Below are 25317 nucleotides of genomic sequence, written 5' to 3' on the forward strand. Positions count from 1 at the left end.
GGGGTCCTTTTCTGGCAGGGATTTTTGGAATATGATGGGACAGAGCTCACCTGGATCATTCGAATCCCTTGAATCACCCGAAGCAAACATTGCTAACAGAGGTGACAGGGCAGCACAGGCTCTGCTCAGTGTTTATCCTGTCGGTGATTCACGGGGCAGATTCAGGGGGAAATACCCAGAATTAAAGCACAGCTTCGCCCCCAGCCCTGCTGACCTGCTTTACCCCAAACCTGCTGGGAACTCTCCCATTCCTTGACATTGCACTGCTTTCATTTCAGCTTTTATCAGCCAGACCGTGAATAGCTGGAGTTAGAACCAGCCCAACCATTCTATAATTCAATGACAGCTCCAATCTCCGGATTTATCAATTTATTGATTTATTGGTGTTAATAATTTCCTTTTCCCTGTTTTTAGGGAAGCGGCGCTCCATGCCTGTCCCGATGTCTGGGGCACGAACCCAGCAGCAGGAACTCCCCTTGCTGTAACCCTCTGTGACTTGGGTGTTGTGCAACACCTTGAGCAAACACTTCCTCCTGCAGGAGCAGGAATAAAACTGAACCCTCAGCCCCAGCCCAGAGCAGCTCCCGGCCGGGGCCAGGCTGGGATCGCCACATCCCCACCCCAGGGAGCTCCATCACCCCAAACCATGAAAATGCTCCTCGTTTCTGCTCTTCTGCTGCATCTCCTCCAACAAGGTACTGCACTTTTTGTTTTAATCCTTTACCAGTTTTGCTATGGATAACGCTGTATGAAGTTTTAATTATTAACTGGTAGATAATCGGGAGGAACAGCAAGTTAAAGCCATCGGGAAATGGAGTCAGGGATATTTGGGATTTTCTGTTCAAAGCAATTCTCTGCAATTCTTTAGTTAGAGCAGGATTTACCTGTTTGGAAAGTGGCCATAAATTGCCTAAAGACCCACAACTGGTTGGTTTAGTGAGACTCTAAAGCAATACTTACCCTGCAAGTGAGAGGCCAATTCACCCAATCACACCAATTTATCAGCATTTTGGCCATAAAATAACAGATTTCTGTATTAATTCAATTGCAACGTTACCTGATTTAAAGTACTGATCACCCTTTATTTGTCTGTATAGTACTTCAGGTCATATTCAAGGGACTCCACCTGAGCAAACCCACTTTTATTTTTCCTCACAATTTCTTTTAATTCCTGTCAACAGGAAATTGAATTTTTCAGGGCTTGGACTGCACAAACATGTAAAGGATTTATACCCAAAATTAAACATATAATTAGCAGTCAGGCACAAATCTATAATTTGGGTTTTTTTTGCACAGAATATCTGAAAACGTGCACACCATTAAGGTGTTATCTTTTTTACCTTGACAAAACCACAATTTCTTTGTCAATAAAATCCTCCCTAATGCTTTTTTTTTTTTTTTTGCTGTTTGAGGCCCTTGGAAAAGCACCCAATTATTTGTTCCTTATTGCAAGTTGTTGTGGGACCCAAGGAATTTCTTTCCTCCTTCAAGCTGGAGACAAAAGCCTGAAGGTAGCAAAGACACTGATTAAGAAACACCCTCGAAGAAATTAATTCCAAACAAAACCAACCAGTTTTCCTCAAAATTCTGTCTGCATCAGACTGCAGGGAAGGGATGAGTTTAGTCCTGAGCCTCCCTTTAAACCTTGCCTTAACTTGAACTCTCTGGGTTGGAGTTGCACAAAGGATGTGGAGAGATAAAATTGGGGAATCTCTGAAATATTCCTGGGATTGCTGCACTCGGACACACTTGAGGCCTGTGAAGAGAAATCTGAAAAGCAGCAATTTTTTTGGAAAATAAACATAATGAGTTGCTTAAAAAGCCAATAAACCACGGTTGTGAGTGGCAGGAGTAAAGTTACACGTGCTGGGTGCAACAGCTCAGCTGACACAGGATCCCTCTGCACCATTAAACCAGCAGCTTTATCAAGATACAACCAGGTTTGCTCTGCAATTAACTTTTGGAAAGGGTTGAATCAAATAAATCAGTGATAAAAGAATGGATCCGTTTGTTTTACTGCGACAATTTGCACGAGGATGTGCTCTCCTGTTCCAGAGAGAAAATTGCAGTAATTGGAAGCCTCTCTCCTGGAAAAACCTGGCCCTGGGGCAGGAATTACCATGGGAGGTGCTCTGTTCCTTTGTTTTTGGGGGATTTCGTTGCATTTCTGGGCAGCTTAGGGGGGCTTTTTATAGTTATTGGTTTATTTTTGAAATGCAGGTCTTCAAGAATTCACCAATTCAGATGAAATTCCCTTTTGTAGGAGATTAAAGAGGTCAGGGGTATCTAAAAGCTGCTGTTGCTGTGGTGCAAACCAACACAAGCCTTGCCCAAGCCCATTTTCCCAAAACCCAGCATGAGCCCCAGGGTTTACCCACCCTGCAGGGCAGGCCCCAAATTAACTTTGCTCTGCATTTGCTGAGCTTCAGGGCAGAAAACAAAAATAAATTCTTTTTTATCATATTGCATATCCTTACCCAGCTCTTTTCTAGACCTTAAGAGAACACTCAAAAGGGTGTGGAGGAACCTCCTGGATTCCTTGCACTGTGAAGATTTTCCTGATTTTCTTCCATATCTACCAATAATTCACCTGGCCATGCCCAAATGTCTCCCCCAACCTTCTGCTGTCCCTCCTTCAACCCAATTCAAGAGGTAAAGGTTGTAATTATTTATTACCACCCTCTCTTAGAGTTCTGCCACAGTAATTTCTGTGCCAAAGCAGGAATCTTGCTGCAAAGCTCACATTGTGCAAGTCTGTTTGCTGATGCAGGGGCAGTCTGGGCCTGTCTGTCACGTGCTGAGGTTTGGAGATCGCTCATTCCACAAACCCAAATCCATCCATTCATGTCACGGAAAGTGCAGAGAGAAAGGCTGCACTGGCATGGCTTGTTGGGACTTGAACTGCTCAGAGCTGGGGGAAGAAACACAAAGGGAATTGCAAGAAATTTCGACACCTGCAAGCAGCCAGGGAGGGCAACTCGGCCAAAATTCAGGATGTGAAAACCTCTGGTGTTGGGCCAGGGGATGGAGGCAAAGCAGGGGAGCCCGAGGTGCTGCAAGAAGCCAAAAGAATCACCTGGCCAGCCATGAGATTGGGTGTTTAATAAATCACAATTGTGTTTTCATCAATCCCCAGGAAGCAGCAGAGGGAAGTTCCCTGGAGCTGAGCAGTATGAAATCGTTTACCCGCAGAAACTGCACGCGGTGCACAGGAGAAGTGCAGGAACGAGCTCAGAGGTAGGAAAGGAGATCATTCCTTGGGTGATTCTGGGAGATGGAGAAGGATTTCTGGAGCTAAAACACCCTTGGGTTTCAAGGGTAAGAGAATCTGGACAAACATTTGATCTTCCAAAAGAAAGAAAAAGAAGTGAGGTGGTGTTCAGTGAGGAGGAGCTGAGGTGTGCTCAGGGTGAAGAGAATCCCTAAGGCCATCTTGTGTCTCTGAAAGATGTGGGGTTTGATACTACTCACAGTTTTAATAGCCTGTGGATGCTTTAATTTGGATTAAATCAAACCAATAATTAAAAGCAGCCATGGTCTCTGCAATGCCAAAGGGTGTTATGGAAGTGTCTGAACCCTGACACCCTCTCAGCCCTTTCCCAAGCACACAGGATTTGTGCTTATGGAGGCAGAAATTAATTTTCAAAGTCAAGTTTGCTCCTCTACATAAAACCCCTCAAACAGAGTGACCTCCTACTTTTCCTGCTCCTGGCAGAATCCCTGGTTTTGGTGAGAAGAGGAGGAAAAGAGCACGGCTGGCATTCCAATGACACCACTGCTGAGGCCAGGAGCTGCAGCAGAGCATTTTCTGACACTTAAATCTGTTTACAGAGCAAACACGATGACATAGTGAAGTATGGGATCAAAGCCAACGGAGAGGAAGTGGTGCTGCAGCTCCGAAAAAATCGGTGGGTTCAGTTCAGCTCTGCCCTCTCTCCTCGCTGGGAGCCACTGCAGGGTGCTCAGGATGCCAAACCCCAGGAATTAGAGCCCTGTGGAACAGAAGTGGTTTGGTATCGCAGCATTTCAGTGGCAAGGAAGGAAAAGGGGAGAGAAAGAATCCTGTCACTGTTCTGGGAATGTGGGAGAAGTGCTTGTGATGAATCATTGCCCTGACAGAGGGACTTCCCCTCCTGCTACCTCGACTGCCCCATTTCCTTCCTAAATCGTTAAATCCGATGCATATTTAATATTTTTCTATTATTTCACAAGTTTTCTGTGACCGTGAAGAGTGTGTGGGTTATAGGATTGTAGCCTGGAGTGACAGGACAAGGGGAATGGTTTAAAACGGAGTGAGAGAGGGTTTAAATCAGAGATTAGGAAGAAATTTCTCCCTTTGAGGGTGGGGAGGGGCTGGGATGGAATTCCCAGAGGAGCTGGGGCTGCCCCTGGATCCCTGGAAGTGCCCAAGGCCAGGCTGGAGCAGCCTGGGACAGTGGGAAGTTCCCAGCCCATGGAAGTGGAAGAAATTTCAGGTCCCTTCCCACTCAAACCATTCCATGAGCCTAGGACAGACTCAATGATCTCAGAGGTGTTTTCCAACTTTAATCATTCTGTGGCTCTATATTTATATATTCCCATACTATAGATGGATATAGAGATAGATAAATGATAAATAGACATAGAGATAGATAAATGATAAATAGGCAGATCTAGAGATAGATAAATGATAAACAGATATAGCAATAGATAAATGATAAATAAATAGATAGATTACAGATAGATAGATAAACTCATACAGGTATTTACCTTAGCACTACTTCTCTTGAACCTGGAATAACCAATTATAACCTGGCATTGGCCAAATCTTCCTGGAAATTGAAAGTCTGGCTCCAGCAGAACATTAACACACGCTCCAACAAGTCTGGGTGAATGGGTGCTTTTCCAGAGGCTGTGCAAATACAGTAGTGCCATAATCAATTCATGTTAAATATAGACTGTAATTAACTGCTCTCCCCTGTTTTAATCTAATCCAAATATTTGAAGTGGGGGTAGAGAAATGGTGTTGTACTAAATTCTGTTCTTTGAAGAGAAATGAGACTGTGGCAGTGGAAGAGAGTTGCCCAAATGGGAATCACTGCAGATGTGCTGCTTTTAGGAAGATGTAAAAAGGGCCAAAAAAAAAAAAAAATCAATATGTAATTATGCATTTGTATCCGGATCTGCCAGGAGATGAGTTCATCCCAATGCAATCAGCAGACTTTAACTGCTGTATTCTTTTAGGAAGATCTTTTTGTTTGAGTAAGGATTATGAACAAGCAGAATTCCCCTCCCTGCAGTTTCTCCGATACTAAGAATAACCTGAGTAATCGTTTGAATTCCCACATACTCGGTGTGCTGTGTCATCCCCTCATTTCTACACGGCAACAATTTCCTTGCAGTCATGAGTGCTTGGCTCCTTGCAGGGATCTCCTGGCTGGGGATTATTCTGAAACTCTTTATTCTGCCGACGGCCAACAGATAACCACAACTCCTCGCATCAAGGTAACACTGGAAGGGTTTCTCCCTTTTGTTTCCAGTCTTGAGGGCCACGTGAGATTATTCATGGATCTGTGAAATAATGGGATTTAAGAGTCAGAAAGGAGAGGTTTGAAATCCAGCTTAGGGTGAAGGGACAGGGAAGTTGGGGTTGGTCACTTGTTGGGAATCAGCTCCGGGGTTTGGCTTCCAGGAAGGCACCACCTCCGTGGTTGCTGAACAGTTTCTGGGTCAAATTCCAGCCTTTTGTCAGGAGCCAGGGCCATCCAAAGCTTTCAGCCTCCTGACTCTGCCGGGTACACTTTGCTCCATTGCTGCACCTGCCCAGCCCCGTGACTTGATTTCCACCCTGATCCAAAGGAGATGCCGAGCCCGATAAAGCCCCATTTCCTCCTGGATCACGTTTCCAGCCACGCTCGGGAGCCCAGCTGCCTCCTCTGAGCCCTGACACATCACTTCTGCACCTGCAGGCAAACGGGACTTTTCAATTCACTGTGCACGCATCTTCCCCAGAGCTCCCACCTGAAGTTCTCCTCCAAGCTCACGAGACGTGTTTTAACAACACAATCTGAAATTCAAAGCCAAATTTTCTTTGTTAGGAGCGATTAGGAGGGTTCTGAATGAAATAAATGTGCATAAATAACTCTGGGTTGATTATTTTTGGTTTTTTTTTTTTTTTTTTTCTTTTTCTGATTGCTCCTATTATTTCCACTCCCTGAATGAATCCAGTGAAAAACCTGGATAAAGACAAAGTCCAACAGCCCTGCCTGTGCTGAACAGAGAATTCCTACCCTGGGGATATTGCACTGTGATCAGGAGTTTCTCCTCAAAGGATGGAGATAAATCCTCCTCTTTAACTTTCCCTTTGTGGATGTCTTTTTCCCTGAAACAAAGTTGGCATTTTGTGGTGGAAAACAAATAAATGATAAAATTAAACCAAAATCCACAAGAAAACAAGAAGCACAGGGAATGAAGGTTTGGTTACAGATTCTTAAGAATTCCATTCAGGAAAATGCTGTGGGTTAAATTTTCCACAAGCCCTCAGTGACTTTGAAGTCTCTTTAAACACAGAAACAGAAACCTTAAATCCTTAAGCCAATTAAGTCCCAAAATGGTTTCCCCTACCCATGTTTAATATAATACTTTAATCTCACTGAAACTAATGCATTTAATTGTTGGATAATTAAAGAGCATTTTCTTGAAATGTGGGCTCAAGGAAACCATTTGCTGTGGACTTTAATTGAGCAGAACCCAGCAGGTGTGCTTAATTTGAAGCAAGGATTGGGAATATTCTTATTTTTCAGTGCTGTGCTTTGACCAGAGCCCGGAATTGTTGGTTTTTGTCACAATTTGTATGTCAAAGGATAAAAATAATGGGTCCACAGCCAACATGGAAATGATCATGAACTTTTGAAATTCCTTTTAAGCATCTCCTAGTGGGAGACTTCCTCAAGTAGTGCACTTCATTGTAATTTGGAGGCAGTTTAATTTGTTTTCTGAAATCCCTGGATCCAGTGCAGTCCATGGACATCCCGAGCTGATCCTGTTTTTTTTCCCACCAGGATCACTGTTACTATGGAGGCCACGTGGAGGGTGATGCTGAGTCTGTGGCGAGCATCAGCACCTGCACAGGGCTGAGGTGAGAGGGGCTGGGTCCCAGCAGCACAAAGTGCAGCTTCTGGCATGAAGGTTCCAACAGGAGAGAATCAGGATGGAAAGAAGTTTTGTGATCTTTTATTCAGGCTTTGGAAACTTGTTTCCCAAAGAAAAACATAGGGAGAAGAAGGGAAAATAATTACTCTTGCTTCCTTACAGTATTTCAGCTTTTCACCTCAAATCAGGATGAAAACATCTTTGAATTTCCCACTGGAATTAAATCCACTTTTCAACCACTTCTGTCAGCAAAACCCCCCAAAATTTACATCAAATTAATTCCTAATCCAGCTTCTCTTTGACTGTGAGCACCCAAATCTTTCAGTTGACTCACTAATTAATTAATTTCTGCTTCTTAAATGTTGCTTCTTAATTGCTGCCCGCTGCCTCAGGCTGCTGGAATATTCCGAGGGTCTATTGCTCGGGATAAATGCTCCCTTGATCCTAAACTCACATTCCAACCCATTTTTTAGTGGCTATTTTGAGACCCGTGGCCAGAAGTTCCTCATTGAGCCCCTGGGAGCCTCGGATGGGGCTGAGCACGTGGTTTATAAATACGAGGCTCTGAAACAAGAGCCCATCAAAACCTGTGGGCTGCTCAACAACTCCTGGGAACAGGACTCCAGCGACCCCATCAACGACATCTTCAAGTCCAGCAACAATCCAGAGGTAAGGACGTGGCTGGCCCATCACAAAAAGGGAATTTGTGGCCATTGGAGAACTCGAAACAGCACAAATCCCACTTGGCCTGGTGGCACCTTCACAAAGGAGCTGTTTAAATACAGGGAAGTGGGGTCAGGCCTTAAAAACCTGAATAAAATATTCCAGATTTGAGATTTCAGAGTCACCAGCTGAGTTAAACCCTTCTGCCTTTATTAACAGGTGCCCAGTGCACCTTAACACCCAAATAGCCATTAAAATCTATTTTACCTTCATAGCTGAATAAAAATTTAAATATCCAGCCTACTTCTTATCCTTTAAACCCAAACCAGTCCCTTCTGAATGAGCTGGCCAAAGAAATCCCCTCAGTAATTAATAAAGAGTTTTGAAACTGCAGAGGCTGGGATGGGAAAACCTCTTAAAAGTAATTTAAAATAAATTATTCCTTTAGATGAAAGCCTACCTGAAAGCAAGGAAGTACCTGGAGCTCTACGTCGTTGCAGACAAGGCTTTGGTGAGTTTTGGAATTATTATTTCATGCTTGATCAGCCCCACAGCAGCTTCCCAGGGTATCCCAACTCACATTCCCAACGGTGACCAGGTTACTCTGAGCCTGGCTGGGAAATGGGATCTCCAAAGGGGATTTAATTTGAAATTCCAACCTGGAGGTGAAAATAATTCAGAAAAGACCTTGCAGTCCTTGTCCTCTTGGAATATCCTAAATTGGAAGGGAATATCCTGAGCTGGAAGGGAATATCCTGATTTGAAGGGAATATCTTGAGTTGAAGGGAATATCCTGAATTGAGAGGAATATCCTGAACTGAAGGGAATATCCTGAATTGGAGGGAATGTCCTGAGCTGGAAAGGACCCACAAGGATCACTGAGCCCAACTCCTTCTCTGCACCCTACACAGAAATTCACATTTTAGAAAGGGCTGATACTGAAACCCAGCATCTGATAAAATCCTGCATCAAACATAATTTTTTATATAAAGCATGAATTTTTATACATGGCATGGCTTGCAAACCAACCTTCTGTGGGATATTTATTTTCTGATAAATCCCCTTTTCCCTCTCTTTTTCCTGACACGCTGCATTTGCCTTTTCAGTACAAGAAATACGATGAAGATGTCAAAAATATAAGACAAAGGATATTTGGAATAGTCAACTACATCAACACGGTGAGAGCAAACAAGTTGCAATGAAACCCAAGTGGTTTGTAATTTCTATTGAAAGATATTGAAATCCAAATTATTTAATATATTTTTCTATTGGAAACCATTGAAACCCAAGTGGTTTATAAATTCTTTCTACTGTGAACATCATAAATTCCCATTATGACATGTAGGAATGAATGAAAGCTCAACTTCACGGTAATTTATTCTCCTGTTTTTTGCCTTCAGATATGAGATTTTCAATAAGAATTATTTCCATTTCTACTTTAATTGTTTATACTCCCACTTCAATTATTTCTACCAATACTTTAAGATACTTTTTAATCACTTATCAAGTGAATGATTACTTCAAAAAGAATAAATTGATTCTTGATTTCCTTGGCAAGCCAAATTTCTTTTAACCCCACTTTAAAGTTGTTTGAAATATGGTGGTAAATGAGATTTTCTGGTTTATTTAGTGAGATTTTTTTTGAATTCAGAGCTTGGAAAAGCTTTGCTGGGTCTGAAGTGGATATTGGGGTGGAAAAATGACCGAGTACCAGGACGAGGATTTGTTTAATTTTTGTTAATTTGTAATTAATTCTCCACCGCAGGTTTATAAAGCCATCAACACCCACGTGGCTCTGGTGGGGCTGGAGGTGTGGACAGATGGGGACAAGTGTCCCGTGAGCAGGAACGCGGGGTTCACCCTGGACGCCTTCTCCAAGTGGCGCCTGGCGGATCTGCTCAAGAGGAAACGGAACGACAACGCTCAGCTCATCACGTGGGTCCTCCCTTCCCTTCCCTTCCCTTCCCTTCCCTTCCCTTCCCTTCCCTTCCCTTCCCTTCCCTTCCCTTCCCTTCCCTTCCCTTCCCTTCCCTTCCCTTCCCTTCCCTTCCCTTCCCTTCCCTTCCCTTCCCTTCCCTTCCCTTCCCTTCCCTTCCCTTCCCTTCCCTTCCCTTCCCTTCCCTTCCCCTCCCCTCCCCTCCCCTCCCCATTTTTATTCCTTAAAAATTGGTCAACAACACATTCAAGGACCTTTTGATTCCTTAAAAGTCTCTCACCAAACACAATCAAGGCACTTTTTATTCCTTAAAAATCACTCACCAATCTCACTCAATACCCTTTTTATTCCTTAAAAATTCACTAAACACATTCAAGGTCCTTTTTATTCCTTAAAAAACATTCACCAAACACAATCAAGGTACTTTTTATTCTTTAAAAAATGGTCACCAAATGCATTCAAGACACTTTTTATTCCTTAAAAATCACTCACCAAACCTTATCAAGACAGTTTTTGTTCCTTAAAGATCACTTTCCAAACTCATTCAAGGCACATTTTAGTCCTTAAAAATTACTCACCAAACACAACCAAGGCACTTTTTATTCCTTAAAATTGGTCACCAATCAGTGGCATAAACCTGACCTGCATTTTACCCATCCCATGACCAGCTTGTACTAATTTCAGGACAAAAAAAAAAAAAATCCGAATTCTCCTTTTTTTTTTTTTCTTTTTTTTTTTTTTTCTTTTTTTTTTTTTTTTTTTTTTCCTGTCATGGAGCACGAATAAATTCTTGCCAGGACACAGCATCCAATCCTTCCAACAGAATCCCTGCAAAAACAGGAGATGGGAACTTGTCCCTTATATCAGACTCTTCTGGTTTTGTTCACGAAAGTTGAGTGTCCTGGGGACTGCAGTGAAATCTGACAACTTAAAGAGTCATAACATGAAGTTTACCAGTGGAACGATGAATTAAATTTCCCCAGAAATGTGGGAAAAGCCAAATTCAACCAGCACTGACCTCATTTTTCTGTCTCGTGTCCAGAGGTCCTGACTCATCCCAGCCCTTTGCTGCGTTTGGAGCTCTTTACTCTCCCATGGATGCTTTAAATCTGATGCACCACCAGGGAATTTCAGTAAATATTCAAATGAAAAGCGCTTCAATTGCCTTTTTGATTTGTCCTTTGTGCTTCCTTCCAGAGGCCTGGACTTCGAGGGCACCACGATTGGGCTGGCCTTCCTCAAATCCATATGCAGTGATTTATACTCTGCAGGTATTATTCAGGTCTGATTCATTTTTATTTCATTTTTTTAAAAGGCTTTTCTATGTTTTTTTCACTCTGCCAATGAAGAACCTGTGTGAATGCTGTTGGGTTTAGGGCACTTTTGGCTCTCTGGTTCATTATTAGACTGTAAAAATTCACAGTCAGAGCCCTGGAAGTGTCCAAGGCCAGGCTGGACAGAGCTTGGAGCAAGCTGGGATAGGGGAAAGTGTCCCTGGCCTGGAACTGGGTGGGATTTAAGGTCTCCTCCAACCCAAACCATTCTGGGATTTTATTTTGAATGAAGTGCAGGGGGTAAAGAAAGCAAACACTTGATATACACACCTCCATGGTATCTATTTCATAAATACCTTTTTTAAAATAAACATATTTCTATTTATAAATACCTTTAAATATTCAATAATAAATACAATCCAGATGGACCGAGCACCACATGCCCCCTCGTGCACCGCGAGGATAATTCCGCTTGAAGAAAAAAATAAAATTATCTCTTTTTTTTTGTTGTTTTCTCTGTGGTCGCTGCTTGCTGCAAAGCACACGGGGAAATAACGAGGGGCTTTGCTTGGCTCCCGACAGGACCACAACAGGAACGAGGTGGCCGTGGCGGCCACCATGGCCCACGAGATGGGGCACAACCTGGGCATGAGCCACGACACCGAGGCGTGCTCGTGCAGCGACGACGTCTGCATCATGACCGACACCGTCAGGTGGGGCTGCGCAGAAACGGGGCCGAAAATGAGATTTGCACGAGCTGCCGGCCCCCGGGGCGCCACAGCGTGGCTGGCCAGTCGGGCTGTTCCAGTTAAAATGTTAAAAAAAATAAGGTTTTAAAAATGGCTGAAACCCCAGGCCGTTGTCAGATGTTCCCAGATGGAAACCCCACAAAAAACCCAACTCAAAACTACTTTATTCCCTGTATATTTTGAAATAAATATATTTATTTATATGTAAATATATATATTTATATGTAATATATATTTATATGTAATAGAAATATATATTTATATATAATATATATATTTATATGTATGCCTTATATAAAATATATTTATTTATATGTAAATATATATATTTATATGATGCCGTATTAAAAAATATATATTTATATGTAAACATATATATTTATAGGTATGCCTTATAAAAATATACATTTATTTATATATAAATATATGTATATTTATACGTATGCCTTATATAAAATATATTTATTTATATGTAAATATACATGTATATTTACATGTATGCCTTATATAAAATATATTTATTTATATGTAAATGTATATATTTATATGATGCCAAATTAAAAAATATATATTTATATGTAAACATATATATTTATACGTATGCCTTATAAAAATATACATTTATTTATATATAAATATATATGTGTATTTATATGTATGCCTTACAAAATATATTTATTTATATGTAAATATATGTATATTTATATGTATACCTTATTTATAGGTACATTTATTTATAGATATGCCTTTTAGACGCATATTTATTTACATTTCTTTATTAATTTTTACACTTCTTTATTTACATTTCTTTATTTATTTTTACAATTCTGTACATTTAACACCTAAAATGTTACATACACTTTAAATTAACAAAATGAAATGAACATGAAATGTTAAATGGATATTTGGAAAACTGTTTTGCACCAAGCGCTGTGGGCGCAGTCACCGGTTCCAGTTCTCTCCCACGGGGCGTTTCTGCGTTTCTCCCCCGTGCCAGCCCCACCTCAAGTCCTGCTGTTGTCCCACCGCAGCTACGTGGTGCCCCGGGAGTTCAGCTCCTGCAGCCTGCAGAGCTTCGAGCAGTTCATGCTGGCGGACATGCCCCGCTGCCTGAGCAACGTCCCCGAGCTGGGCAGCATCGTGGCGCCGGCCTCCTGCGGGAACGGCTTCCTGGAGAAGGGCGAGGAGTGCGACTGCGGCGCTCCGGAGGTACCCGGGGCCAGGGAATCCTTGGGAAGGGCTCGGCCCAGCGGGACGGAGCTGCTTTCTGCCACTCCTGAGCTGGGCCGCACTCAGATGCTGCTGAGAGAAATTGTGGTCGTCGCACTGGGGATGTGCTGAGTGCTGGGAAAGATGAGGGGACAGAGGAACCGAGAGTGGGACAAAGCCGCCCTGTTCTGGTTTGAAAGCAAAACCAGAGACTCCAAGTCAGAAATACAATTTATTGGGAAAAGGGAAAAAAAACAAAAATACATGCAATGAGACAAAAGGAAGACCACTGACAAAGTCAGAATACAACCTGACACCCTCTGGCCAGTCCAAATTGGAGTGGCTGCAGAACTCTTGGGATGGCAGATGTGGTTTCTGTGTCTTCTCAGAAACCTGTGGAAAGGCTGCCTCTCAGTCTGGAAATCCCCGGATTTATCCAGGTGGGAATCCTTGGCTCCTCCCCCTGGGCGGAGCATCTCACAATGGGCTGATGTTATTCTGAGTCAGGAGCTGTGTCCTTAATCACCTGCTAACCAGAACGGGCTCCTGGAGTTATCTCTGAGTCAGGTGGCAAGGCATTGATGGGCCCATGAACAGGAGAAAAGGAAAAAACTGCCCAGAGGCAACTGCTACTGGATGGGGATAGGAAACATCTTGGTGCTTCAATCTTGGACAAACCCCGAGTTCCCTGCACAGCTTCCACCCCCAAACCCAGCCATGTTAGGGAAGGTGCTCCCCAGTAAAGCCAAAGGCAGTCCCAGACTTCCATCCCAGGCAGGACTTGGTGTCCCTGTGCCCAGCTCTGACTGCTGCTTCTGTCGCAGGAGTGCACCAACGAGTGCTGCGACGCCGAGAGCTGCAAGCTGAGCTCGGGAGCTGCCTGTGCACACGGGGACTGCTGTGAGAACTGCCAGGTGAGACCCTTCTTCTCCCCTGTGAGAGCTGCCAGGTGAGACCCTCCCCTCCCCTGTAAACCTGCGAGGTGAGACCCTTCACCTCCCCTGTAAACCTGCGAGGTGAGACCCCTACCCTCCCCTGTAAACCTGCGAGGTGAGACCCCTACCCTCCCCTGTAACCCTGCCAGGTGAGACCCTTCCCCTCCCCTGTAACCCTGCCAGGTGAGACCCCTACCCTCCCCTGTAACCCTGCCAGGTGAGACCCTTCTCCTCCCCTGTAAAACTGCCAGGTGAGACCCCTACCCTCCCTGGTAAGAACTTCCAGGTGAGACCCTTTCCATCTGCAGCTCCTCATCCCCCTGGGATCAAGCAGGAGCTCACCTTCCACCAGAACGGGTCCTCTGTGTGTAACAGCACTGACGCTGGAATCGTGGAATGGAACTGTCATGGAATCCTGGAATGTCCTGGGCTGGGACATGTGGGATCATTGATCCAACCCCAGGCCCTGCCCAGACACCCCAAAATCCCACCCTGTGCATCCCTGGAGTGGTGTTCAAGCCCTCCTGGAGCTCTGGCAGCCTGGGCAGTGCCAGCACCTCTGGGGGAAGAGCCTTTCCCAAAATCCAACCTTTCCCTGATCTCCAGCCTGACCCTCCCTGGCAGAGCTCCAGCCGTTCCCTCAGGTCCCGTCACTGCCCACAGAAGGTGAAGGCACCTCCTGGGGATGAGTCAATCCAAGGGAGGTTTGTGTCCTCAGGTTTGGAGAGAGGTGAATCAGTTCCCTGAGAAAAACCCAGGAGCCACCGAATGGCCCCTCAGGATTTCAGATTTTATATTTTCCCTCAGGTCCCGTCACTGCCCACCAGCCCATCCCAAACCCCCACCATCAGCTCCCTCCGTGTTCCCCCGGCCTGCAGGATTGAGCCCTTTGCCTGGCCGTGTTCTCCTGGCAATAAAAGCTGTGGCACCAGAGGCAAACCCTGTGAGCTGGCACGGGGGGCACGAAGTGAGATACAGATCCTGCTCTGTTGCAGGTGATAGATAGATATGATTGTTCTTGCAGATAGCCGGATGTCACTTCTGCCCTTGGATGAATCCTGGAGTGAAATGGGCTGTTCCATCCCACCCCCCAAAAGATCATGGCTCATCCCGCACCTCTGTACCTGCCCCTAAAACATCAGAGTCTGTAACCCCATTGTCCCATGCCTTGTCCCAGCCCACCTGGGAGCCCCTGACAAGGGGGCTCTGAGGGGCCATGAGGCCTCTTGGAACTCCTTCCCCCTCTTGGACCTCTCCCCCTCTCTTAGAACCTCTCCCTCCCCTGTTGGGGCTTCCCCTCTCCTAAACCCTCCTTTTGTCTCTCCCCTCGCCCATGCACTTAAACCCGGCCACGTGCTACACCTAGGATCACGAAGCACGGGCCTTCCTGCACCCCCAATAAACCTCTTTCCCCAAGAGCAAGCTTCAGAGATCTCTGCCTCCCTCCACCCACACCGTGCTGGAGCGTGTTCTTCCCGCATCGGCGCCCAACGTGGGGCTCAAACCCACAACCCTGGGATTAAGAGTCCCATGCTCTACCGACTGCTCCTCCCACGGCTGCGCAGGGAGGAGATTCCCAGCCCGTTCCCAGCCCTCAGCTGGGGGTTTTTGAGCAGCGTGGAGGAGCTGGGTGCCGAGCGTGGCGTTTTCTCCCTCCCTCAGTACAAGAAGTCGGGCTGGGTGTGCCGGGCGGTGCAACACGAGTGTGACCTGGCTGAGATGTGCACGGGGCACTCCTCCAGCTGCCCCGAGGATCGATTCCGGGTCAACGGGCACCCCTGCAACTCTGGAGAGGGATATTGCTACATGGGCACCTGTCCCACCCGCGACAGCCAGTGCAAAGCTGCCTTTGGGCCACGTGAGTACCCCGCGCCACCTGAAAAATCAGCTTGTCTTGGGCACAGGATAGCCAGGGAAGGGAATTCTGCATCCCCAAATCCTCAGATCCGTTGTAGCTCAGGAACAGCCCATCCACAAAAACAAACTCCAGCTTGCAGCATCATTAATGATGATTTTTCCGTTTCCCACTGTCAGTGGTTGCAGCTCGTGAGCTGGATCTCAGGGCCTGGGGTGCTCTGTGGTTCCAGAGAAATGGGAAGAAGTGGGGAGCACATTCCTCTTTTGCAGAACATGTCTGAGGTGGCTGGAATGGAGCTGGGGAAGTAGTTTTGGCCAGATAGGAAGAGGAAATGTCTGTCCTTCAGACTTTAACAGCCAAATCTGTCCTTAACATGTCCCTAACAGCCAAATCTGGCACATCTGGTGCTTCTGAAAGCAGAATTTCATAGAGCTGGGGTGTGCTTTGGGCTGAATGGGGACTTAAATCCCACCCAGTGCCACCCCTGCCATGGCAGGGACACCTCCCACTGTCCCTGGTGGCTCCAGCCTGGCCTGGGACACTGCCAGGGATCCAGGGCAGCCTCAGCTGCTCTGGGAATTCCATCCCAGCCCCTCTCCATCCTCCCAGCCAGGAATTCCTTCCCAAAATCCCAGCCCTGCCCTCTGGCAGTGGGAATCCATCCCCTGTCCCTGCTGAAACACATCCCACACAAAGCAGACACTGAAGTTTCAGGGAGCCTCACATCAGGGTTTTAAACTTTTCCATTTGGGAAAAATCCAGGCTGGACATGGAGAAAGGTGCCTGAAAGTCCTTAAGGAAGGACCTTTCCTTCCCAATATCCCACCCAAATCTCCCCTTTCCCAGTGGGAGCCATTCCCTGTGTCCTGTCCCTCCATCCCTTGTCCCCAGTCCCTCTCCAGCTCTCCTGGAACCCCTCCAGGCCCTGGAAGGGCTCTGAGCTCTCCCTGGATCCTTCCCTTCTCCAGGTGAACATTCCCAGCTCTCTCTGGAGCCTTCCCTTCTCCAGGCTGAAGTGCCACAAAGTCATTTATGCTGGGAAAGGCTGTTCCCTAAGCAAAGGAAGGAGCTGGAACATTCCCAGTTCTGCCAGGCAGAGATCCCAAACTCATCCCGCTGTTTTTCCCCACAGAGGCCACCGACGGCCCAGCCTCCTGCTACCACATGAACGAGAGGGGGGCGTATTTCGGGTACTGCAGGAAGGAGCAGGGCACGCACCTCCCGTGCAAGAAAAAGTAAGCCCTGGGGTGTGGAATGTGCTGGGATTTGGGGAGAGAGGCCATTCCTACTCTAAGCAGGAGGCAGAAGCCAGGAACACCCTGTTTTAGTGGCACAGCCATGTGTTCCTTGTGGTTCTGTCTGGAAAATAATTTCTAAGAAAAGTGGATTTAAATCATGTACTGGAGTATGGAATGTGCTGGGATTTGGGGAGAGAGGCCATTCCTGCTCTAAGCAGGAGGCAGAAGCCAGGAACACCCTGTTTTAGTGGCACAGCCATGTGTTCCTTCTGGTTCTGTCTGGAAAGTGTGGGGAATAATTTCTAAGCAAAGTGTATTTAAATCATGAGGTGAGAGAGCAAAGGTGTGCACAGGGATCAGTGCAGGGCTGCTGGGGAGAACGAGTGTGAGGGCACGCAGGGAACTCCAGGGATTTTGGGATGGGGACTTTGAACTTCAGATGTGAAGGAATATCAATTAAATGCTCATTTCTGTGAATGAATTTGTGCTCCCTGCTGAGCTCCGCAGGATTTAAGCAGCTGCCACCTGCTCAGACCAAGCTGCCCACAGCAGCATTCCCTGCTGCAGCCGTTTCCTTGGAATTCAGGCTGCAGGAGAGGGGTTTGCTGGGCCGTGTCCTTGGAGTAAGAGCTCCTGCCCTCCCTGCAGGGACAAGATGTGTGGAAAGCTGTACTGTTCTGGAGGGAGGGAGATGCCTCGGGATGGGAGCCTGCTGTCCTTCAATTCCTGCAAAGGCAGCTTCCCCAGGGGCGGAGAGGAGGACCCAGGGATGATCCTGGATGGAACCAAGTGTGGCAATGGGATGGTGAGTGGAGAAAAACTTCTTCTCCCCCCTCTTTCAGTCTTGTTCATAGAATTCTGTCTTGTACAAGGAAAATTTTAAACAGGGAGGACTGATTGGACTCCAAACTTCTGCTGATCTTTTCCCCAACTTTTATCCTAACCCAGCAGCAAGGCAAACAGGAATTGGCAGCATTCCCATTTCCTTAGCCTTGGCTGCTGCCTTATTCCCTTTACTGACACAAAGATGTGTGGCAGCAGAAACACAGCTTTGTGTGAGAGGTTGGGAGATCATTAATGTGTTATTGCATTTAATTATTGTATTTAATTATTCCCATAATGGATGCCCCTCATCGCTGGGTGCTGTTTCCAGTCACTTCCCTGGATATTCCCACCTGGAAGGGAGGGATGAGGGATTGAGTGGGAAGCAGGGATGGCTGCACATCTCTGTCACTCCCCTTTCTACAAAATACCCAAAAGGAAAATTAACCCCGCACCTCCCACTCCTAAAGGGGGTCTGAGGGATTTCCAGAGCTCTTCTCCATCCCCTCACAGGATAAAGTGCAAACTCTGCCTGTCCTGGAAGCTCCAAATCCCCGTGGTTTGCTCTCCTTTCAGGTGTGCAGCCATGGGGAGTGTGTCCACGCTGAGGAGGTCTTCAGATCCACCAACTGCTCTGCCAAGTGCTCTGGCCATGCTGTAAGACACCAGCATTTGATGTTGTTCACTTCAAAACCCCAAGAAAATTGTGCAGATCAGCCTCAGACGTCTTTGCTGAAAGTGTTTAAGCCATTGATATGAGTCTGTCAAATTTGGGGAGTCAAAAACTTAAACATTTTTTATGAGAACACATCTCACCTGATGTGACATCAATATTTTTGCCCAGGAGTTGGACACAGCCCCTGTGTCTGACCTTGCCCCTGAGCCATGGTATCCAGCTCTTCTCTTTTATGTTATTTTGATTTGGTGGAAGAGAATTTTGCTCATATTTGACCATTCAGAGACCTACAGATAAATGGATGAAGTCTGTAGTGAAGCTTTCACTGCAGAAGCAAAAGGTGCATGACATCAGGACTGTACTTTAACACCGAAACACTCCTTGTTGTGCTAAATTTTAAACAGAGAGGTTGAAAAAACTTCTCAGCATCCTCACCCAGAAACTTCCCGAGCTCCCAAACTCGCTGGTGCCCCCAGCTGAGGCTGTCCCTGCTCTGTGCCCCCCAGGTGTGCGACCACGAGCTGCAGTGCCAGTGTGAGGAGGGGTGGGCACCCCCGAACTGCGACAGCTCCTCAGCCCTCACCAGTAAGTGCCACACCCTGGAATCTCTCCTTTCCTGCCTGCAAGGGATGCCGGAGGATTTCAGATTTTCTGTTTTCCATCTATCTGTAACCCTGCAGTTCTTGAGTGCACAACTCTGAACTCCACACTCAGTGTCAGCTGCTGCTTCCCCATTTTGGGCAGACACAACAATTCCTCTCCAGGCTGGGAAACAAGGGCACCTCACTGCCTCAGGACCCAAAATGGAAACAAAAGTGGGGTGGGCAGCAAATCTGGGGTAAATGACTTCATCACATGAAGCTGCAATTGGAAGATTAACCCAAATATACCAGTGGACCAAACTTATAAAAGTGTGAAAACCCGTGACCCGTCATCCATTTTGGGTGCAGCACCTGAGGAGCTTCATGTTTAAAACAAGCCTGGATGTGGCACTGGGTGCCAGGGTTTAGTTGAGGTGTTGGGGCTGGGCTGGACTCGATCTTTAAGGTCTCTTCCAGCCCAGTGATTCTGTGAATTCTGTGAATCTGCCCCAAAAGGCATCCGAAGGAGCTGGGCTGCTCCAGGGGAACAGCCCAGCACCAGAGTGCTTCATGCATTGTTAATTGGAATCATTAAGCTCATCAAGCAGACCAGCAGCACTGAATCATGTCCTCAGCTGCCACAGCCACGGGTTTTTTGAACAATTCCAGGGATGGGAACCCCAGCCTGTCCCAGAGCTGGACAACGCCTTCCATGAAGAGATTTCTCTTCACACCCAACCTAAATCCCTGTTTCTTTGCCAACGCTCCAGGGAGCTGATTCCTGAGCACCTCTCAGTCCTGCAGGGATGAGTAGAGAAGGTGTTCTTCTCTCTAAGCTGACAAGTGATTCCCCCTGCAGATGAGAGCAACAGGCTCCTCCTGTTTATTCTTGGAATAACGAGTTCTCTGTCCCTTCAAAGTGGAGCCAGGATCCCGGAGGATTTGCTGTGAGAGAGCTGGACAAGTTCATTTATCATCTGCATGGTCCTTAACCGATCCATCTCTGAGGGAGAATAATTCATGTCCACATTTCCATGTCTTAGGGAAGCAAAAAAAAGCTTTAATTAATTTATAATATGGAATATTTGGAATATTTTTGTCCTTTCTTCACCCTCACCAGAGCATTGTTAGCGCTGAACTTCTGGTTGAGGTTTTGGAATAGTTTTGTTGAAAATTGTGGAAGAAACTTTATTTCAGGGCAATTTGAAGGTCTGCACCCCTCTGTGAGTAACAGCCTTTGAGACAGAGGAGAGGAAGGACAGGGAAGGATCTTTGAGGGTGAATGGAAAGGGCAGGGATGGTTTAGGGTTTGTTCAGGGTTTGTTTAGCCCAAAGACAGCTCAGGCAACAACAACTGACTTCAAACATGGCAAAACCAGCAGGAATTCACCCCTTTCCATCACCATTTGTGGCAGGAGGAGAAGCCATAAAATGAGAACCGAGTTGATAAATTTCCTTCATCAGTGGTGACGGGAAACTTCTTAATAATGGTGGATCTTGTTGGGTCTCCCACCTTTAGTGGTTCTGGGATGTTCTAAGAATGGTTTGTGTCCCTGCTGATGTTTTAGGAACTGTTTCTGTCCCTGCTCTCAGTGATTCCTGATGTTTAGGAACTGTTTCTGTCCCTGCCCTCAGTTATTCCCTGATGTTTAATAACTGTTTTTCTCCCTGCCCTCAGTGATTCCTGATGTTTTAGGAACTGTTTTTCTCCCTACTCAGTGATCCCTGGTGTTTAAAGAATGTTTCTGTCCCTGCTCTCAGTGATCCCTGGTGTTTAAGAACTGTTTCTTTCCCTGCCCTCAGTACTCCCTGATGTTTTAGGAACTGTTTTTCTCCCTGCCCTCAGTGATCCCTGGTGTTTAAGAACTGTTTTTCTCCCTGCCCTCAGTGATCCCTGATGTTTAAGAACTGTTTCTGTCCCTACTCAGTGATTCCTGATGTTTAAGAACTGTTTCTGTCCCTGCCCTCAGTGATTCCTGATATTTAAGAACTGTTTCTGTCCCTACTCAGTGATCCCTGATGTTTTAGGAACTGTTTTTCTCCCTGACCTCAGTGATCCCTGGTGTTTTAGGAACTGTTTTTCTCCCTGCCCTCAGTGATCCCTGGTGTTTAAGAACTGTTTTTCTCCCTGCCGTCAGTGATCCCTGGTGTTTAAGAACTGTTTCTGTCCCTGCCAGGCATTGCTGTGGCTGCCGGGGTGCTGGCTGTCCTGGCTGTCACTGCAGCTGCAGCTGTGCTGCTCACCCACTTCCGAGGCTTCCACAAGAGGTGAATCCTTCCCACATCACCTAAAACCCACAAACCAAAGCCAGGAAACCCCTGCAGAGGTTGCAGTGAGGGTGGGGGGAGTTAGACTCTGGAAAGGAAGGAAAATGGCCCATGAGATCTGTGGAGGTGCTCCAGAAATCCCATGGTTGGGAGGGGATGGAAGAGTGGAAATGGAGCTTTTGATAAATCCTAAATAATCCCAAATTAATAGAGGGAAGAAAGAAATCAAGGACATGGGAACAAAACAGCAGCAGGAGTAAGGCAGGGCTTCAGCTGTGAGGTTTTTTCTTCAGTTAATTAAAATTGAGCATGATTTGAAATCCTTGACAGCCACCAGCCCAGGAGGGGACCCGGAGCCACCAACCAGGTCTTTGTGGATCAGGAGCAGAGCTGCAGAGAACAGCCTGTGCTGGTGCCACCTGCCCAGAAGGTGAGACAGGGACAGCTGGGACTGTCCCAGGGCTCAACCCACCAGCCCCAGGGACTGCACTGCCACGGGATTCCCAAAACGCTGAGGGGAGGGATCCCAGCACGAGATTCCCAAAACGCTGAGGGGAGGAATCCCAACATGAGATTCCCAAAACGCTGAGGGGACAGCGTTGGGAATCCCAGCACAAAATTCCCAAAATGCTGAGGAGAGGAACAGTTCTGGGAATCCCAGCTCAAGATTCCCAAAGTGCTGAGGGGAGGAATCCCAACATGAGATTCCCAAAGTGCTGAGGGGAAAGTGCTGGGAATCCCAGCACGAGATTCCCAAAACGCTGAGGGGAGGAATCCCAATTCAAGATTCCCAAAACGCTGAGGGGAGGAATCCCAGCCTGAGATTCCCAAAATGCTGAGGGGAGGAATCCCAACATGAGATTCCCAAAATGCTGAGGGGAAGGATCCCAGAACGAGATTCCCAAAACGCTGAGGAGAGGAATCCCAACTCGAGATTCCCAAAATGCTGAGGGGAGGGATCCCAGCACAAAATTCCCAAAACGCTGAGGGGAGGGATCCCAGCACGAGATTCCCAAAACGCTGAGGGGAGGGATCCCAGCACGAGATTCCCAAAACGCTGAGGGGAGGGATCCCAGCGCTGGAGGTGAGATGAGGGCTCAGCCCGTTTGTGACCGTTCCGTTCGCAGGTAACCGATAAGAAAGTTCTTCCCGTGCCTCCTCCTCAGGAGAACAAACCCCAGCGTCAGAATGTGAGTATTTCTGGGAATGTCCCTGCCTTCCTGCTGGATCTGGGAACATCACAAACCTTTCCTAGAGACCCCTGGGGACAGTCTGATCCCAAAGGGACATCCCTGAGCTCCAGATGTTTCCTCAGACAGCATCCCTGCACCTCCCAGCCCCTGAAGCACTTTTATATCCAGCTCCAGCCTGCACATTCCCAAGGAACACGTGGATGCACACACAGGGTTAAAGTGGTTTATATTCTGTTTGTTTTCCAGCCTGCCCTGAGGCCCAAAGGTCCCCCACCTCCCGTTCCCACCACCAAACCCGGCCCTTCCCACCTGGAGGAGAAATTTGTGAGTACAACCCTGCAGTTTCTCACATCCCTATAAGATTCCAATTAATATTTGCAGTTTCTGACTGTGATTTAAAGTGAAAATTTAAAATCACAGCTATTCCAAGCACAGATTTTTAGGGTAGGAGTCATCTTTTTGCCCATGTAATACTAAATTACAAACATATCTCCCATCAGACAGAGAGTCCTCTGAGGCATCAGAAGCACCATTCAGTAGCTGGAGTTTAAACCAAGAGGGATTTCAGGTGTAAACACAATTTAAATGATGAGTAACTTTGCTACTGCGGGTGCCTGTGAGGGTCCTTGTATGGCAGAGATGTGGTGGGTCTTGCATTTGTAAGAACTCAGGAATTTCTATTTCTCCTTGATAAACCTAAACCATCCTAATTAAAAGGAAATACCTGCCTCAAATGTTCGCCATCTCAACATCTGAGGCCCCTGCTACGAGGGTGTAAAATCCATCTTCACCCTGGTGACACAACAGCAGGGTGCTGCCTGCACGAGCACAGGGTCAGGACAATCCAAAATGCAAAACATAAAGTATAAAGTATAAAATATAAAATATAAAATATAAATTATAAAATATAGAATACCCCCATGTATCGATTATAAACCACATTTAAATCCCATTGTGTGAGCTTGGGTATCGATATTTAAGTCTTGGGAATAGCTCAGTGTGTTCTGGCCCCCCTGTATTTTGCTGCCCCCTTGCACATGGACAGATGGGAATTCCTGGGATTTCGCAGCAGGAAAATGCTGCAGGATGAGGCTGCCTGGAGCTGGGGAGGTTCTGCAGCTGCTCAGACAACCCCAGTGACATTTAAACCCTGTTTTGTTCCAGGCTCCAGAGAGAAAAGCTCCTCCTGTGCCTGTGCTCAAGGGCAAACCCCCACCTCCACCCCAGGTAATTCAGGTGGCAATAACAATTCCCTGGGGATGGAATTCCTCGAAACTGCTGGGATTTAACTGCTCCTTTTCCATGCAGGCTTTAAAGCCCCCGATGAATCCCAGAGTCTGAGGCTTCCCAAGCAGAGCTGGCTGGGACACCTGAAGTTTCCAGGGACAATTTATCCCTCGATTCCTCCACTTTTGGCAAAGGTATCCTGGACCATCTCCCTCTCCTCCTTAAGAACTGACTGAGAGCTGCTTGGAAATATCTGGGATTTCAGGCAGTGAGGAGCTGCTGTCCGAGGGAAGCAGAGCAGAGTCACCCCTTGCACTGAGGTGTAAACTGGGAGCAAGTTACAAAAGCTGCTGGGCACCCCCAGCACTGAGGGATGAGGCTGCTCCTCCTCTGCTCCTCTGGGACCAGAGATGAGGGGAGCAGGAAAGTCTGGCTGCTGCAGGTTTGGGAATTGCAATTTTTTAAATTTTTTTTTATTTTTTGCTCCAGTTCTGGATCTTTTCCAGCCCTTTTTGCCCTCAGTAATACAAAGATTTCTCCTTCATGTGCAAGTCATGGAGAAAAACAAACTCTTCCTGCCCTGGGAGAGAAGTTGTGTCCTCAGGGTCTGAGCTGGACATGGAATAAATAACGAGACACACTGGGAATGGCTCTGGGAAGATCTTTTGCACTGGATTCTCTCCACAGCCCTTAAATTCCCTGTTGAGGATGCCATTCCCTGCAAAACATGGATGTGATGGAATTTCTGTCCTTCCTTTGAGGTTGTGTTGGATGAGGATGGATGTTACTGGAAGAGCAGAGCTTCCTTCCTCTTTGGATAATTGCTGCTTTATTTGAGCCAGGAACAGATTGGAATCTCCACCTGGGTTTGACTGGGGTGTAAAAATCCAGAAGTTATTTTTTATGAGCTGTAATTAATGTATTTACAAAGATTTCTGTATTAAAGTTCCATCTGAACAGGAAGTAATTGTTGCATTCTTTAAAACCCATCTTGAAGCACAGGAAAAACAAGGTGAAGTGGGGTCATTTCTGACATTGCCAGAGCCCTAAAACTCCCAATTTACAGCAAAAAGATCATTCCCGGTGCTGTCAGCCCTGCCAAGTCAGCCAGGAAAGCTGAATTCCATTTATAATGAGGCTTGACAGGATATTCCAACACAGCTTTTCTGCCACCGTCAAATCTATTTCTTCCTGATTTCCAACCCTTGGGAGCACGCCAGAATTTTCCAAGGGTAGTGAGATTTGAAGCAAATCTAGAGAATTGGTTTTTTTCTTCATTATCTTCTGAGGTTCAGCTCCAAACCAGGCCCCTGGGCTGCCTTTTCCTGCAGAAAACCAAGTCCTGACCTCCTCATACCTGAGCTCCTCTATTCCCTGCCCCGAGCAGAGGGTGAGCCCTGGACTGAGATCAAAAATCCTCCTCCAGAGTGACTGGGAGTAGAAAATTCAGGAAAATATTCTATTTTTATTTATAATTTCTCTATAGTTTTATATCTGATTTATTCCCACCCAGAGCAGGTTATGATTTCCAGCCCCTCCTGCCACAGGACACTCTGG

At 46.5% G+C, this 25317-nt stretch overlaps 1 protein-coding gene across 1 annotated transcript; it reads left to right on the forward strand.

Moving 5' to 3' along the window:
- The first annotated feature begins 536 nt into the window (after positions 1-536).
- Positions 537-24723, forward strand: LOC110480151 (zinc metalloproteinase-disintegrin-like NaMP). Its single transcript, XM_077789218.2, has 24 exons — positions 537-695; positions 3137-3237; positions 3832-3908; positions 5406-5484; positions 7041-7117; positions 7605-7800; positions 8243-8305; positions 8901-8972; positions 9560-9729; positions 10928-11012; positions 11587-11717; positions 12785-12962; positions 13787-13876; positions 15560-15755; positions 16888-16990; positions 17642-17798; positions 18392-18472; positions 18998-19076; positions 21250-21340; positions 21671-21770; positions 22468-22530; positions 22780-22857; positions 23698-23760; positions 23842-24723. The coding sequence occupies exons 1-24, from the start codon at positions 647-649 to the stop codon at positions 23872-23874; spliced, it is 2412 nt and encodes an 803-aa protein (XP_077645344.1). The 5' UTR covers positions 537-646; the 3' UTR covers positions 23875-24723.
- Positions 24724-25317: the final 594 nt, after the last annotated feature.

The sequence above is a fragment of the Lonchura striata genome, chromosome 22 (genome assembly GCF_050655825.1).
Source record: "Lonchura striata isolate lonStrDom1 chromosome 22, ASM5065582v1, whole genome shotgun sequence".
In the NCBI taxonomy this organism is placed as follows: Eukaryota; Metazoa; Chordata; class Aves; order Passeriformes; family Estrildidae; genus Lonchura; species Lonchura striata.

Bases quoted from the DNA above. Each gene is read 5' to 3' on its own strand.
- LOC110480151 (XM_077789218.2), top strand. From the start codon at position 647: ATGAAAATGCTCCTCGTTTCTGCTCTTCTGCTGCATCTCCTCCAACAA. The intron at 15,756-16,887 runs GTGAGTACCCCG...TTTTCCCCACAG, and splicing joins CAAAGCTGCCTTTGGGCCAC to AGGCCACCGACGGCCCAGCC. The intron at 19,077-21,249 runs GTAAGTGCCACA...TGTCCCTGCCAG, and splicing joins CAGCTCCTCAGCCCTCACCA to GCATTGCTGTGGCTGCCGGG.